The sequence below is a fragment of the Chenopodium album genome, chromosome 6 (assembly GCF_948465745.1).
Source record: "Chenopodium album chromosome 6, dcCheAlbu1.1, whole genome shotgun sequence".
NCBI lineage: Eukaryota > Viridiplantae > Streptophyta > Magnoliopsida > Caryophyllales > Amaranthaceae > Chenopodium > Chenopodium album.
This window is the reverse complement of record NC_137839.1, coordinates 69,436,641-69,451,566: the sequence shown is the minus strand read 5'-3', so window position 1 is coordinate 69,451,566 and position 14,926 is coordinate 69,436,641. Positions and strand designations below refer to the sequence as shown.

Here is a 14,926-nt window from a genome sequence, read left to right as displayed (position 1 = left end):
GAGATCAAGAGATAACAAATTGGTAACAAATTGATGGTAATTATTTAATTAGGTGTAGTGTATATTTTAATTTCTGAATCCGTCCTACGACATATAGTATATATTGAAAAGAGGTAATAAATTGGTGATAATGGATACGTAACTCTAAGTAATGGTAATAGTTTGATAATAAAAACGGTTTATTATTCCACTTACACCTCTTAAAAACATTGTAATAAACATGCTCTAAAATTTACCTAAAATCAACACATATCAACTAAACGGAAAATTTCCAAATACATTACATTGATCTATTGAAGTAGTATGTTTCCTAAAATACGTCTATTGAAGTATCATGTTTCCTAAAATTAAAATACTTATAGATATTTATGAATTTTATCTCAAAAATTACAAGACCTAGTCAACAAGACTACGTATCCTACAAGGAACACAATTTCTACCTTATCTAGGCATAGACTATACTTTCCTAAGATAAGTAAATAATCAAGATTATTTTTTTCATGAAAAAATAGCTATATATATATCAGAATTACCGTGCCTTTTCTTTCACTTTGCAATTCTTCCTCATACACTGCCTCAATACATTCAAAACCTTAACCTACGAGTACTCCCAATTCTCTTGATCTCTCCTCTCATGGCTTCTTCGAGCGAACGTTACGACATCATCTTCCTCGCTAAGCTTGCCGCCCAAGCCGAACGCTATGATGGTATGTTCTAACTCGTCACTTTCAATTCTTTCACGTATGTAGGAGTTTCAACCATATTACCTACTTACATAATCTTTTACTATTTTTTTGTAATTTCAAAGTGTATGTTGAGAAAAATAATATTATTAATTTATTATGTATAATCTTGTTAATAAGTATATATCAATTAAAACTTTATATCACTTTAATTTACGTACTTAACAATATTTATTGTTGTTTTAGAATATTTATTATATACTCTACCAAGTAGATGTGCATTGTTAAGCATGAACTAGACTATTAAAATATAACTAATGATTTCATATCTTAAACTTTACAGATATGATCGATACAATGAAGAAATTGGTGAAATTTAACATTGATTTAACAGTCGAAGAGCGTAATCTCCTTTCAATGGCATACAAGAAAGTGACCGAGCCAAAGAGAGAATCATGGAAACTTCTCTCAATAACCGAGAAGGAGGAGGATACAATATACAAAAACGAGACGTACATGAAGTGTATTCAAGATTATCGTACTATAGTCGAGTCGGACCTTGCTAACATTTGCTACGACGTTATAACTCTAATTGATGATCACCTCCTTCCTTTCGCGTCTAGCACTGAATCCTCCGTCTTTTACTTAAAGATGTGAGTATATTTTTAAAGTATTTTGCATATTCTTTAACTTAATCAAGTCTTTATTATTTTAGCAATTGATTTATTGTGTATTATTGTTTAACTAACGAAGAGCAATATGATGCAGGAAAGCGGATCATTACCGATATATGGCCGAAATTAAAACCGGTGATGAAAAAACATTAGTCGCTGAAGAATCATTGAAAACATATGAGGTAAATATTTGTGAAACATTTGCTCGATCTTATTGTATTACTCCGTACTCCTTTTTTGGTTTTGCATTTTTTTGGTGTATAAAATTCATGATTTTTTTTTTTTTTTTTTTTTTTGAACGGTAAAATTCATGAATTTTGCAATATTTTTAAGTGCCCTTTTAAATTTATACTCTTCATGCATATTAATTGTTGCCTATATTTTAGAATTATCTTTTTTTTTTGGTCTATATACGAGTATAGAATATGATAATAGTATAATACCAATGATTTCACCAAAAAAATAGTATAATACCATTATACCAATGTTGCATTATTTTTGGAATATGAATACATGATTACTAATGTAGCATCTTTGTTAGAATTATGACTAGACTACTCTTATATGTGTGTTTTTCTTATTATGTGATTAGACGAAGTTTTTTTTTTTTTTTTTTTAAAGAATGATTAGCCGAGGTTAGAAGTGTTTGACGTGAACTTTGTGGTTAAAATTATTGTCTATCAATCGATTATCTTTTTGTTTTACAAGTGATTATTAATTGCAATTGAATTTGATTGTAGGAAGCAATGGCCATAGCAGTAGCTCAATTTTCACCTATTCATCCAGCACGTTTGGGCTTGGCATTAAACTTCGCCGTTTTCTACTATGAGGTTTTAAATTCTTATCAAAGGTACGTACTTGTATTGTACATTTACAATTTCTCTATGACCATATATCTATGTTATAATTGCATTGTTACTTACTTTTACATAAATTTTTATATCTTTAGGGCACACCACTTGGCGAAGGAAGCTTTTGACGAGGCTATGTCCGAGTTGGACGATATAGGTAGCAGGGCTTGTTCGAAAGATATCAAGGTTATTTTGAGTCTTTTGAGGGATAACCTTACACTATGGAAGAGCGAAAATGATGAAAGGAGCCTTTGAAATTCATCAATTTACTTCGTATTTTAGTAGCTTGAGAATAATGAAAGGAACATGTGAAACATACATTCCATTTGTAATACAATAGCTTAGCTTGAGCAAGAAAATTCATAATATAATATCTGAAACATCTCTGATTTTATTATATGTATTTATTTAAATATTAGTGTCATCATCAATTGATCAAAAGTTAAGAATGAATCGATTGTTTTAAAAGCTTAAATAGTACTATTCTATTTCTATCAGATTAATTTGGAGTTATTGAAGCTCAAATTTAACGAAAGCAATCATTCTGCAACTTTGTTCAAATTAAAGTGTAACTCAATTTATGGAACATGCAATGCGTATAACAATGCATGTCATAAACCACATCTCTTACGTTAAAAGTGAGTTATGAGTGTAATCATATCTTAAGCCAATTGTTATGACCTGAATATTTCCTACTATCTCCGTTAAATATTTTATATCTTGCAAATAATACCCTAAAATTACAACTAAAATTTAACGGAGGTAAATTCATTAGTCCCAGAACCATAGTCTATAGTACAGTACTACTTTATGACCTGAATATGTTACATTAGTCTAGGAACCATAGTACTTTATGATTTGAATATTTCCTATATGAGGAAAAACTTTAATCTGAGTTATTTGTCTCTATGTAAATAAAAAATACTCTATCTAGTGTTTAATTAAAGACATTTGATAATTAATCAATAAAACAACTTAATTGTTTGACAAGTGTGGTTTTGTTCCATGTCATATGATTCAGGATTAATAAGTTGTAACAATTTGAGTTTTACGCATTTTATAAATGAGAGTCCATTTGGTAGTCAATAAATCGTTCAAATTGAGCCAGAGAAATACATACACTTTTATAATTTGTGTTGATTGGTTGGAGTCTTGAAAGTCTGTTAATTTACAACCATCAATTTTACTAAATTTGGATTTTAACAAAAACAAATAACATCAAAATTCTTTGTGAACCTCCTTGTTTTAAGATAATTAAGACAGCAAAATAACCATTCAAATTAAAGATGCATAAATTTTCCAAAATTAGTAAAAATGACCAGAAACTACATTCTCCACATTAAGCCAGCTTTATCATCTAAAAAAAGCCATCTAATTCTTTTCTTTATAAACAAAAAATCATCCTCACCTATTTCCTTAAGCTTCGTCCTTGAATTTTACAATTCATCAAATAAAGGAAGATCAATTTTGTCCATAATAAGTGTACACGAAATGGCGAAGTGTCAAGCTGTTTTTCTTTTGGTTGGCGCTCTCTGCGTCCTGTCCTTGGCCGGTGTAGCCAATGCCGCCGAGAACCATTTCAAAGTCCAGGGCATGGTGTACTGTGACACTTGCCGTATCCAATTTATGACCCGCATTAGTACAATAATGGAAGGTACGTACATAAACTTTGATTAATCAATATATGATCGCAAATTTTAGTATGAGACAGCCTAATGTCACAACAAAATAAATGTCACGTAACAATTACTGTTTGTTACGTGATCCAATGGAAACAAACATACACATGCATTGCTTAAAATTATGTTATGTCAACTTTTAATAAGGATTTTAATTATAAAAGAGTATATCTCGACTATAGTATATAATTATATATATCCTAATAATATAAATATATGATGCCTAAATTTTGAAAACTTGGTAAAAACAGGGGCAACTGTGAAATTGGAATGCAGAAACATTACTGCAGGAACTCAGACCTTCAAAGCTGAAGCTGTAACTGATAAGGTAGGACAGTACAGCATCCCTGTTAATGGTGATTTCGAAGACGATATCTGTGAAATCGAGTTGGTTAAGAGCCCCAACAGCGAATGCTCTGAGGTTTCACATGATGTTTATGCCAAGCAATCTGCTAAGGTTAGCCTAACATCCAACAATGGTGAAGCTTCAGACATTCGCAGCGCCAATGCTCTCGGATTCATGAGGAAGGAGCCCCTTAAAGAGTGCCCTGAGGTTCTCAAGGAGTTGGATCTTTATGATGTTAAAGCTAATTAAGTAATTATACAAAATGTTCAATTTTTTTTACCAGTTTTAATGTATTACCAGAATAAGCATATGACATTTTTTTTTCCAAAAAAGAGGGGTGCAAGATCAAAAAAAAATTTAGTTATATAGAGGTGTAATTTATTCATCAATTTTTAAAAATTTAAATGTAGCCTTGTATTGGGAGTTTATTGATTTTTCTTGCACTCTTTGTGAGTTTGGTGTTGAGGTTTTAACATGTAATGTCATTTTGCTCATTTTGGATTGATGTGGATGTAAGCTTTGTACTTTCTTTCTATATTTTTTCTTCAATTCCTTTTAAAAAAAAAAAAATTGTTTTACACATTTAAAGAAATTTTACAAAAATATTATGTCATGCAAATATTATATATACCTTAATAAAAAAAAATATTACTACATATAAATGCTCAGTTTTAACGTTTTTAAACTTATTATTTACTCTGTATTGTTAATTTTATGTACTGGTATTTATATACTTGCTTGTTGAAAACCAAATAAAGTTCATTTTCTTTTCCCACATAGTTCGTCGGTCAAACCATAGTTCATTTTATTCTCAAAGTAATAGAGAGATTTTTTCTAGTTAGACTTCTATATATTAGTGTAATGAAAGAATCATTTCTTCCTATTTCTTTGTCTTGTTATTTAAAAAGAAAATAAGACCCCAAAAAGCTCCTCTTTACCAATATAGGGGGTTGTGGGTGAATTGAAGAGAGTTTACATACAAGATACAACTGAGACAAAGTGATTTATGATTAAATTTCAAAGACATTATTTGGGAATTTTGTGTAGAACTACCCTAAAGATAGGTTATTTGTGAACAACTACCCTTTTTTTTTCTTTTTTTATTTGTTTAGAATTACCCACAAGTTTGGAAAAGTTTGGGTAGCACTACCCAGTAACGTTTTTCGTCCCATTAAAACCTTATTTTGGCCCAATTTTTTACTTTTTTCAATTACGATGATCAATTAATAATAAAATAAGCAAAAACCTCAATTCAATTAAACCCCCAAACCTTAGAAATTAAAATCCCCAAATAATACACTGATGAACCCTAAATTAAATTATGATTAAAACCTTAAGTAGGTTAATTAAGGTAAATTAAAACCTTTATACAAATTGAGAGAGTTAATTGGGTGGCAAAAGTGAAAAAAGTGAGCTCCAATAACGTCTTAATTGGACGAAAAATATTAATGGGTAGTGCTACCCAAATGTTTTCAAACTTGTGGGTAGTTCTAAACAATTAAAAAAAATGGGTAGTTGCTCACAAATGACCCTATCTTTAGGGTAGTTCTACACAAAATTTCCACATTATTTTCATTTGGTAGATCCAAGTCCATGGCCTATATATATAGTTTGGGCTCACTCGAAGCTTTGACAATGACTATAGGGGGTGTGTGATGTACGTGAATGCACCCATTTCAAGGAGCCGGGGTGCAACACTTAAAAAAATGGGAATATCTTCTACAAGTAATAACTATAATTGTATGCAAAATAAAGAGAAAAAAATGATTAAAAAATGGGGATACTTCTTTGAGATTTAATGGCATAGGCCATATTGGTAAACAGCTTATTAGGGGTAAATTAGTTTATTTGATCAACTTTAACTGATTGACTAGTCACGTACATAAGTTTATAGTAGTGTTTGGTGATAAGCATATTAGAAGAGCTTATTTGCCTTAATAATCTCTTTACAAAACGCTAGTATAAACAGTGTTTACAAAGAGCTTATTTAATTGGGTGAATTTAAATGACGAGTTTTCCCTCTAATTCATCACCAAACCCTACCACATACACCAAACAATCAATTTCTCACCGCCACTCCAGATACTCCATTGTAGATCTAAATACTGAAAGTTAGCCCTTTTTTTTTTATAGTTTATATAATTACTAGGTTAGAACCCGTGCGATGCATGGTTTATATAAAGCCTATTTTTAATTTGTACATTTTAAAAATAAATCGCTATTATACATGAATATAAATAAGAATTACGTATATATTTTGTAATTTTAATATTTCTTATTTTAATCAAAATTATGCTATTGTATCTGTTCAACGTTGTCTAATTCATAGTTCAATGTAAGAGGTCATTTATTAGTGTACTATTTAAAATTGTTTGAATTTCCTATGGTAAATTGATAGGTTTTAGTTGTAATGTAGAAGTTTCCAATATTTAAATTTCAAAAATGTTATATATATAGCCCTAAAATAAAAAAAAAAATTAAAAATGACACCATCATTGCATTTAGGCGGGAAATTTTTTTATTGAGAAAGCGACACGTGGAAATAGTGACGTTGACAACTTCTGTTTTCGTAATAGTTAATATAGATTGGTCATGCGTTTTCTTTTTTAATATTTGTTTAAATCCAATTTATCTTCTCCAAATTCTTTCTATCTTAGCCAAAAATTTTGAAATCCTTGTTACCCAAACCAAATAAACTTGATTTTAAAAAAAAAAAATCATGTGTTTTTTTTAATTAAGGATTCGTTTGGCATTGCTGTGATTTTTTTTTTTTTTTTTGGTTTTTTATTGTATAAAAGTATATGATACATGTCACATAATAAATAAAAAATTATTTAAACTTATTAAAATCATAATAATTTTGAAAACTGACAACAAAAAAGTGGAAATACTTTTTTCTTGTTTCTTGTTTTTGGTTTTTTGGTTTTAAAAAAAAAAAAGGATAGTGAAAACCAAAAATGATGTCAAACAACCCTAAATTATCTGATTTTTTAGTAGTTAAATATGTCAACATTCTTATTGGTCATTTTGCATACTCAATCAATTTTCATAAATCAGTTATTTATCAAACACTTTTATACAATAAGCTTGTACAATAATTTAGTCAAATTAGTGAATAAAATCAGTTAGTCAAACTAATTCAATCAGCTTGAGCTTTCATATTTAATTTCCACCCAGCATGTGGCCATTAAAAATCACAGAATCTCATACTACAATTTATATATATATATATTTTTTCTTTTTTTTGAAGTTTCTTTCAGTTAAAAGCGTCCTTTACTATAGTACATTGATGATCAGATTCTTCTCCAAACTACTTTTACAGTGCTTTAAATTAGTTTAAATGTGCTTCTAATTTCTATCCATATCCATCAAAAAATGACATGATTCTTATTCTTTTTGACAACATAGTCTAAATTTTTTCTAATCTATTATTCCCTTCTAGATTCCAATATAAATTTAATCCTTATATTCTTTTTTGGTTAATCGTTATATATTCCTTAGAAGTGGTTAATTTAATTGATACCAAATTTGAGGTCACAAAGTGATAGTATTGTGGAAGACAAGTGTCTTTGGAATAAGTTACCAGAAAGAAAAAGTTCTTAAATGTTGGCTTTTATATGTTCAACATACATCCAGGTTCTTAGCTTCAAAGAAAGCATAAAAGAAAAGATTAAGTTGCTTTATTTTAATTTTTTTGTATGTGGAAATTTACCCATAAAAGGAACTATGTGCTACTATAAGACTAAAGTCAAGAATATATAGAGTATAATAAACTTTGAAGTGGGGGATCTTGAGATTCCTTGATCTAATGATCTTCTAAATGAATATATGCTAGAGTTGCTCGGGTTCTACTTTTATGATACCCTCAAACCGAAAGCAAATTTAACATACATTTCGAATAGTATATATGAAAGTTAACAATTAGCTCTAATACGTAGTATACATGCAGTATTTGTAGCCTAGTCGATTTATTGGGTTTTCAACTTTTCATATTACTCAATCCGAGTTATCAGTTGGATTTGGGTTAGATTTAGTTGATTTAGATATTTGAAAAATTAAATCACGTTAAATTATTATTCTCATACAAATTAAGTTTTAAGGGCCTGTTCACATTTTTATAATTTCAGTTCAGTTCAGCTCCAATCAGTTCAGTTCAGCTCCTTTCCCTCTCTCATAAAATATTCATTTTAGCTTATTTTAGTTCAATTCAGTTCAGCTTCAATCAACACAATTTAGTTCAGTTCAATTAAGTTCAGCTCAGTCAGTAAATGTGAACATACCCTAAATTGAATAACTTTAAATCAACTCATGTTGTTTGCACTCGATATATATATATAAATACTCCATTAAAAGCACGTAGATTTATTATTCTCATACAAGTTAAATTATGATTCGAATGACTTTGAGTTAGGTCATATTATTTCCGGTGGACATAGATAAGAATTCTCAGTAGCATCTATCTCCAAATCAAAGACCCTAAACATCGGAAACTTTAAGAGATGGGGGGACAAATTTCCAACTCTTGACAAAATAATGCCATTTTGAGTCATACCCATGCTTGTCAATCCCAATGCAGTAAAAAAGGGATTGTCGTTTTTCATCAAGTACTAATCACTAATGACTCAGAACTTTTACTTTATGACTACCAAAGCAACAAAGAAAATTTAAAGACCAATCAAGTCACAAAAAATATTGTAGTTTTTCCGATTGCTTTTTTATTTTTTTCTCCCTTTATAAAAGGTTTCTTTCTACTTTATTTTTTCTCCTTGTATGAAATACCCCCCCCCCCCAAAAAAAAAAAAAATAGAAAAAAATAATCCTTTAATTTTTCCATAATATTTTATTTTTAAAGTAAATGTCTTTTTTTCTCATTTTGTTGGAATATGTTTATTATTAATTTACTTTTATTTTATTAAATGTAACCCTTTAACCCTATCATAGATTTCATACTTTTCTACTTGTACTTCTTTATTGTTCATCAAATAAAATTATACGCCTAAGAAATAAGGTCTACTATAATTAAAAGATGAAGAGAGTTTTATTATTCAATTTTCCATTATTAAGGGCCCGTTCTAATAGACTGAAATCAGCTAAACTGAACTGAAATGAAATGAATATTTTATAAGAGAAGGAAATTAGGAGTTGAGCTGAGCTGAACTGAACTGAACTGAAATGAAAATAAACGTATGAAAATAGGCCCTAAATTGCTAGGTATTAGTATTACAGCTTGACTTTAATTTAATACTAGCTTGCTAACACTTAATCTTGACCATAATTATATTTAGTTGCCAATTAGTATAAATCATAAACATTAATACTCGTATTATGAAAGACGAATCTAACATCATCTTAAAACTTACCTTTGCATCTAGAAAAAAAATTATGGTTAAGATTAGTGTCTAATTAAATAATGTACTAAATTGAATTATAATAATTAAAGGTTAATGCTATATGCAGCCCTTAGGGCTGCATATAAGCATTTAAATCCTTTCATTTTAGTGTTAAGTTGGGAATTTCTCGACAATTCACGAGTGAATTGGTGTATTAAATGTTTATTTATTGTCTATTCTTTCCACTTTTAGCTTCTTATATGCAACCTTTATATCTTTTTCATAATTAAATTGAGGTGGATATATATGTACATTATCTAACCTTTTAGCGATTAGATAAAAACCATGACATGAACAAAAAAAAACCATGGCATGAACAAAATGTAGTCATATACGTATAATCTATTAAAAAGATAAAATGACACACAAGTACTATATACTTCGTATATGTCATTTTGTTGTATATACGTATAATTTGTTAAAAAGATAATATGGTATAAATGTCATTTTTTGTTTATTGTATTATACGAAGTAAGTAATAAATTCCATAGAGTAAATATTTTATTTTGATTTCATTATTGTGAATTTGTGATACATGTTATACATATACGACTTTGTATATGAGTAATAATTTATAGGTAGCACCTTTGCTTTTTCAAATTTTGATATCATGAATTTATGGCCATGAACATTAAAAAGTAGTTCTAATGTACCATCAAACTAAGTTTATTAACGAGTCATTAAGATGTTGATAGTAAATCATACCTAACTTATCTTAAACTAATATATCCAATATTCAGCTAACTTTTAAAAAAATGAATATAATGTATACAAGTCACTTTTAGCTTCAAGTCATGAATAAATTAGAACCACATGTTAAACTTTGGAACCTTAAGTAGCCTTTATCTAATTATCTTGGAAACTATATAATATATATAGCACTGTCTATGTTAAGTTATGACTTATGACTTTCACTTTACAAACCTTCAAATATGCATACATATACATATAGATGTGGCAAGGATCATTAATTGAGTTTAGATCGGGTTATTTTGAGTTAAATTCTTGTTAAGTTATTGTATCCATGCAAATATGCATACAATTTAATAAAATTCTAGTTTCAATCACTTCTACTGATTTGTTTCTAATCAAATCCGTTTTTAAATTGACACCTGGCCTTTAGTGAATACATACGGAATACTATATTTCAATAACTTGAATGTGTCATGATTAGTTGATTACTATCTACTTATTTAGGAAATTGAAAACCAATGAGATAATCTCTATTTTTTTAAAAAAAAAAAAAAAACAAAGATAATCTCTATTTTATTTGGCTAATATTATATTATTTAGGAATATTTATATTTACAAACAAATAAAGTGACACATCTTTGATTCGAATAAGTTGAAAATCAAAACAGAAATAAGCAAATGTATGTGAATGAATATATAAATGGAGATATGGTAAATTAGTGAATACAGAGTTTCAATAACTACGTATCTTGTTTCTTGAACCATTTGGATATATCTGAGCAGGATTAAAATAAAATATGCTCAATGCAACATGTTGAAATTAATGCAATCTTAGCTAGCTTGTCCACTTATAAATTTGTTGACACGTTGATTGCATTGACTTCTTGATGCAACCAATACTGATTTTTTTATCCGTTTGTTTTGAGAGTAATTAATGAGACTATTACTGTAATACGGAGTATTACTTTTTAATATTAATATGGATCTTGTTAACAAACGCCCTCGGGGCGTTGGATAATCATTTAAAATATTACCTAAAATAGAATTAATTTGTGAAAGCACGACAAAATCATGTGTCGATCGGTGTAATTAATATTAATTTTAATTTAATCTTTCTACTTTTAGATACCTTATCCAACGCCCCCGGGACATTCGTTAGCTTTTGTCTTTTAATATTACATCTTACAAAAATAATAAAGGTGCGTGTATCTTTAAAAAAAAAAATATTTCAGATCAATTCCAATGAAGTATACGTATTCCATATAACATAAGTATCAGATTTATTTAAGTCTAAGAGCATGTTCACATTTACTGAATTGAGCTGAACTGAATTGATCTGAAATGAATATTTTATGAGAGAAGGAAACTAGAAGCTAAATTGAACTGAACTCATATGAGCTGAACTGAATTGAACTAAAATTAAATTGAAATGAACAAGCCCTAATAAAATTTTAGAGAAATAAAATTCAAAGTATCCTAAATAAGAAAGTACATATCTTTCTTATAAAAAAAAATACATATCTTAATTTAATTAGGAGTACATATGATTACCCAAAAAAAAGCCTTTGAATAAGGTAATATTTTATTCATTAACATATTTAATATTTTTTTGTTGCCAGTAATGCGAAGCGCATGTAGTATATGATATACAGTACACTTGTTGTATAAGACATGTTGTTTGACATTTTACTTTACATATAGAGTTGGTGTAAAATGTAAAGTTTCCCGCACGTAATTGCTAGCTAGGACAAAAAAGAGAGTAGAAAAAGAATGAGTCGTTCCAAAAAAATATACTTGAATGATATACTTGAAAGATTATATCAAATAAGTAATAGGGCTCTTATCTGGCATATATTCTTTGTAATCCAATAATAACCAGCTGGTGAACTAATCCATATCTTATAAACAAATCTACTCATAATCTTTTCCAAATTATCTACACAAGATCGTTTAGGCATGCCAAAATATATCTTGAGACCGATCCTAACCCAAATTGTAATAAGCTTAATCTCAATTTTCGTTGCAATATCTTGACTTTTATACTTATCATTATATAATTTCAATCATTAACACATACTATTTTAAAAATAAACCAACGTTAAAATAAATCTAACATAGCAAGATTTCACATGATTACATTTCTTTTTTATTATAAATCGCCAATTATAATCAAAGTAATTAGAGTTTTTTTTTTTTTTTTTTTTTTTTGAGAAAGTAATTAGAGTTTAACACAAAAGATTACTCCAAATTACCCAAAGGCTAAATTTACCTTTTGTTAAGGAAAAAAAATAACTACTCTATATACATACACCAAAATTTCATCATTAACAATAATTTTCTTAGTGCTTTTTTTTTTTTTTATAGTTATTGATCTACAATTAAAAACAAAAGTAGAAAATACCAAAAAAATAAAATAAAAATAATAATCAACAAGTTTGACCAGTAGACTCACTCCTCCTCCTCTTAACCTGAAACTCATCATGTGTGAAAGCGCCACCGGTAGCCATAGCCGCAGCCAGTTGCCAGTCATCCACAACCATTCCATCTAAATCAAATTGCTCGATATTCACTCCATCAAGTAGGCAAGTCTCTCCAAACATGCCGCCGCCTCGGCCGGGTGGTTTGGCTTTTCGTCTACCAGCCCCTATGGGAACATTCCTAAGGGCTCCGCCAGCGGTCCAGTACCGCTGGCAGCCCTTACAAAAATGACGAGGTTGATTGACATTGTAATTGTTGAAATAACAAAATTTTGTTTCCATGCTCTTGCACCTTGGACAAGGGATAATCTTATCTGGCCTCTTGTGAATAAGATTGTTATTGTCGTCGTTGTTGTTGTTATTGTTATTCTGTTCGGGTTCGTTTTTGTTTTCTTGTTTTACTTGTAACACGATTGTCTGGCCGAATAATTTGATTTCGGCCATTTTACAGAGAGAAAAGAAATAATAAAAAAGAAAGAGACGGAATTTGTGAAAATGGGGAAGTGGGTATTTTTTGTTGGGTGTTGGGGAAGAGAATGAGTTATTAGGGTGTATATATATATGTAAGAGATTATACAATAAAGTGCAAAAAAAGGGATTGACCACAAAGTGTTTGTAAAAAGTTCCCAAAGAAAAAATTGCACCAAAAAAGGAAGAAAAAAAAAGGGGATGCATGTGATAGTGAGAGCCGCCAGATTTTATAAAAAGAAAAGAATGGTGATTTGCAGAAATTATATAATTAATTAAAAAAAATAAAAAAGCATAAAAAGTTTGGCGTAGAAAAAGTTGATGCTGAGCTTTTTGTCCACATCATTACTCCACGGAAGCATCTATATTTTCTCTCTCCTACTATTATTTTATTTATTTGTATTATTAATTTGATTTTTTTGTTGAAAATTAAGGAAAAAAGGTTGGTATTAAAGCCAGGTAGGTCGATCGCTTACAAAGTAACCAAAGTTTGAGGGACAAGGAAATTATATTGTTGGAGGACTATTATTGAATGAAGGCATAAAGTATTCACTAATGTATGTTTTAAGGGATTTTGGTGATTGTTTTTCTTATTGAAAATATAATGGTTTGGCGATTTTGGGGATTATTTGTCTAATTGAATCTGTATCAATAATGAAAAGAGGTGGCAAATGGATGGAAGGATGGACGAACGAAATATTTGAAAGATATTGATTATAGCTAGTGAGTATGATTAGCTTTATGTGTTTGTGTTGATTTGGATTACAGCAAGGATTTAGATTAGTTTGGATGGAATTAGTTATAGACCTTATCAATAGTTGGTTCGTGGAGGCGGATGCACGATCCACATGGTGCATCCGCTCCAAAATACAAAAAGGCGGAATGAACATTCAGATATATATTAATGAACATGGTCATATAAAAGAACATAGTAGTCATTTATAATGTACATGGACATATACATAAAAGAACATAGTGTTCATTTGTAATGTACATCAGTTTTTATGCAACAATTTTGTATATATATATATATATTTTAAAGAAATTTTGTATAATGAAATAGATAAATAGTACTATAATTATTTTTTTTTTTTACCATTTATTAATTACAAATCATTTCAATTTTTTTTTACAAAAAGTTCACTTTCTCTCTCCAAACAAAACTTCAAACCCATTTAAATTCCTCAAACCTCAAACAAAATTTCAAGAAATTCAAAATTTTGAGCCCAAAATTGTTCAAGATGACAAATAAAAACGAAAGGTAAGATCAAATTCGACATTTATACTTGTTTATTTGACATTCATACTTGTTTATTTTGAGTTTGAGTGTTTGTTTTTTATAAATTAGATTGAAAATTGTAATATTTGATTTTATTGAAAATTAATTGCGATTTTGATATAATTTTGTTGTTGCAATGAGAAATAGAATGAAATTCTTGAAGAAGATCAACCGATTAATATATTTTGGAAGAAGAAAGCAAGCAAATAGACAAATTTAGAAAAAGTTGTAGATCCAAATAATACAATGTACATTAAAATACAGTAAAATGTTCTTTTTTCATATACTTATATGATGCAAATAATACAATGTACATAAAACACATGTAACCAATTTTATAACATATATGTTCATTAGAATATAATACAATGTACATTATAATACAG

General features: G+C 28.8%; 2 protein-coding genes and 1 pseudogene across 2 annotated transcripts; 2 read left to right on the top strand and 1 right to left on the bottom strand.

The window, feature by feature from the left end:
* Positions 1 to 1,473: 1,473 nt before the first annotated feature.
* Positions 1,474 to 2,463, top strand: LOC145637124 (14-3-3-like protein). Its single transcript, XM_081688625.1, has 3 exons — positions 1,474 to 1,539; positions 2,098 to 2,207; positions 2,307 to 2,463. Exons 1-3 carry the CDS (start codon positions 1,474 to 1,476, stop codon positions 2,461 to 2,463), a joined length of 333 nt encoding a protein of 110 aa, XP_081544751.1.
* Positions 2,464 to 3,539: 1,076 nt separating this feature from the next.
* Positions 3,540 to 4,567, top strand: LOC145635097 (pollen allergen Che a 1). Its single transcript, XM_081686389.1, has 2 exons — positions 3,540 to 3,862; positions 4,139 to 4,567. Exons 1-2 carry the CDS (start codon positions 3,700 to 3,702, stop codon positions 4,480 to 4,482), a joined length of 507 nt encoding a protein of 168 aa, XP_081542515.1. The 5' UTR covers positions 3,540 to 3,699; the 3' UTR covers positions 4,483 to 4,567.
* A 7,997-nt stretch (positions 4,568 to 12,564) lies between these two features.
* Positions 12,565 to 13,617, bottom strand: LOC145635096 (cyclic dof factor 4 pseudogene; annotated as a pseudogene).
* Between the last annotated feature and the right edge of the window lie 1,309 nt (positions 13,618 to 14,926).

Bases quoted from the DNA above. Each gene is read 5' to 3' on its own strand.
- LOC145637124 (XM_081688625.1), top strand. From the start codon at position 1,474: ATGGCCGAAATTAAAACCGGTGATGAAAAAACATTAGTCGCTGAAGAA. The intron at 1,540-2,097 runs GTAAATATTTGT...ATTTGATTGTAG, and splicing joins AATCATTGAAAACATATGAG to GAAGCAATGGCCATAGCAGT. The intron at 2,208-2,306 runs GTACGTACTTGT...TTATATCTTTAG, and splicing joins GTTTTAAATTCTTATCAAAG to GGCACACCACTTGGCGAAGG.
- LOC145635097 (XM_081686389.1), top strand. From the start codon at position 3,700: ATGGCGAAGTGTCAAGCTGTTTTTCTTTTGGTTGGCGCTCTCTGCGTC. The intron at 3,863-4,138 runs GTACGTACATAA...TGGTAAAAACAG, and splicing joins CATTAGTACAATAATGGAAG to GGGCAACTGTGAAATTGGAA.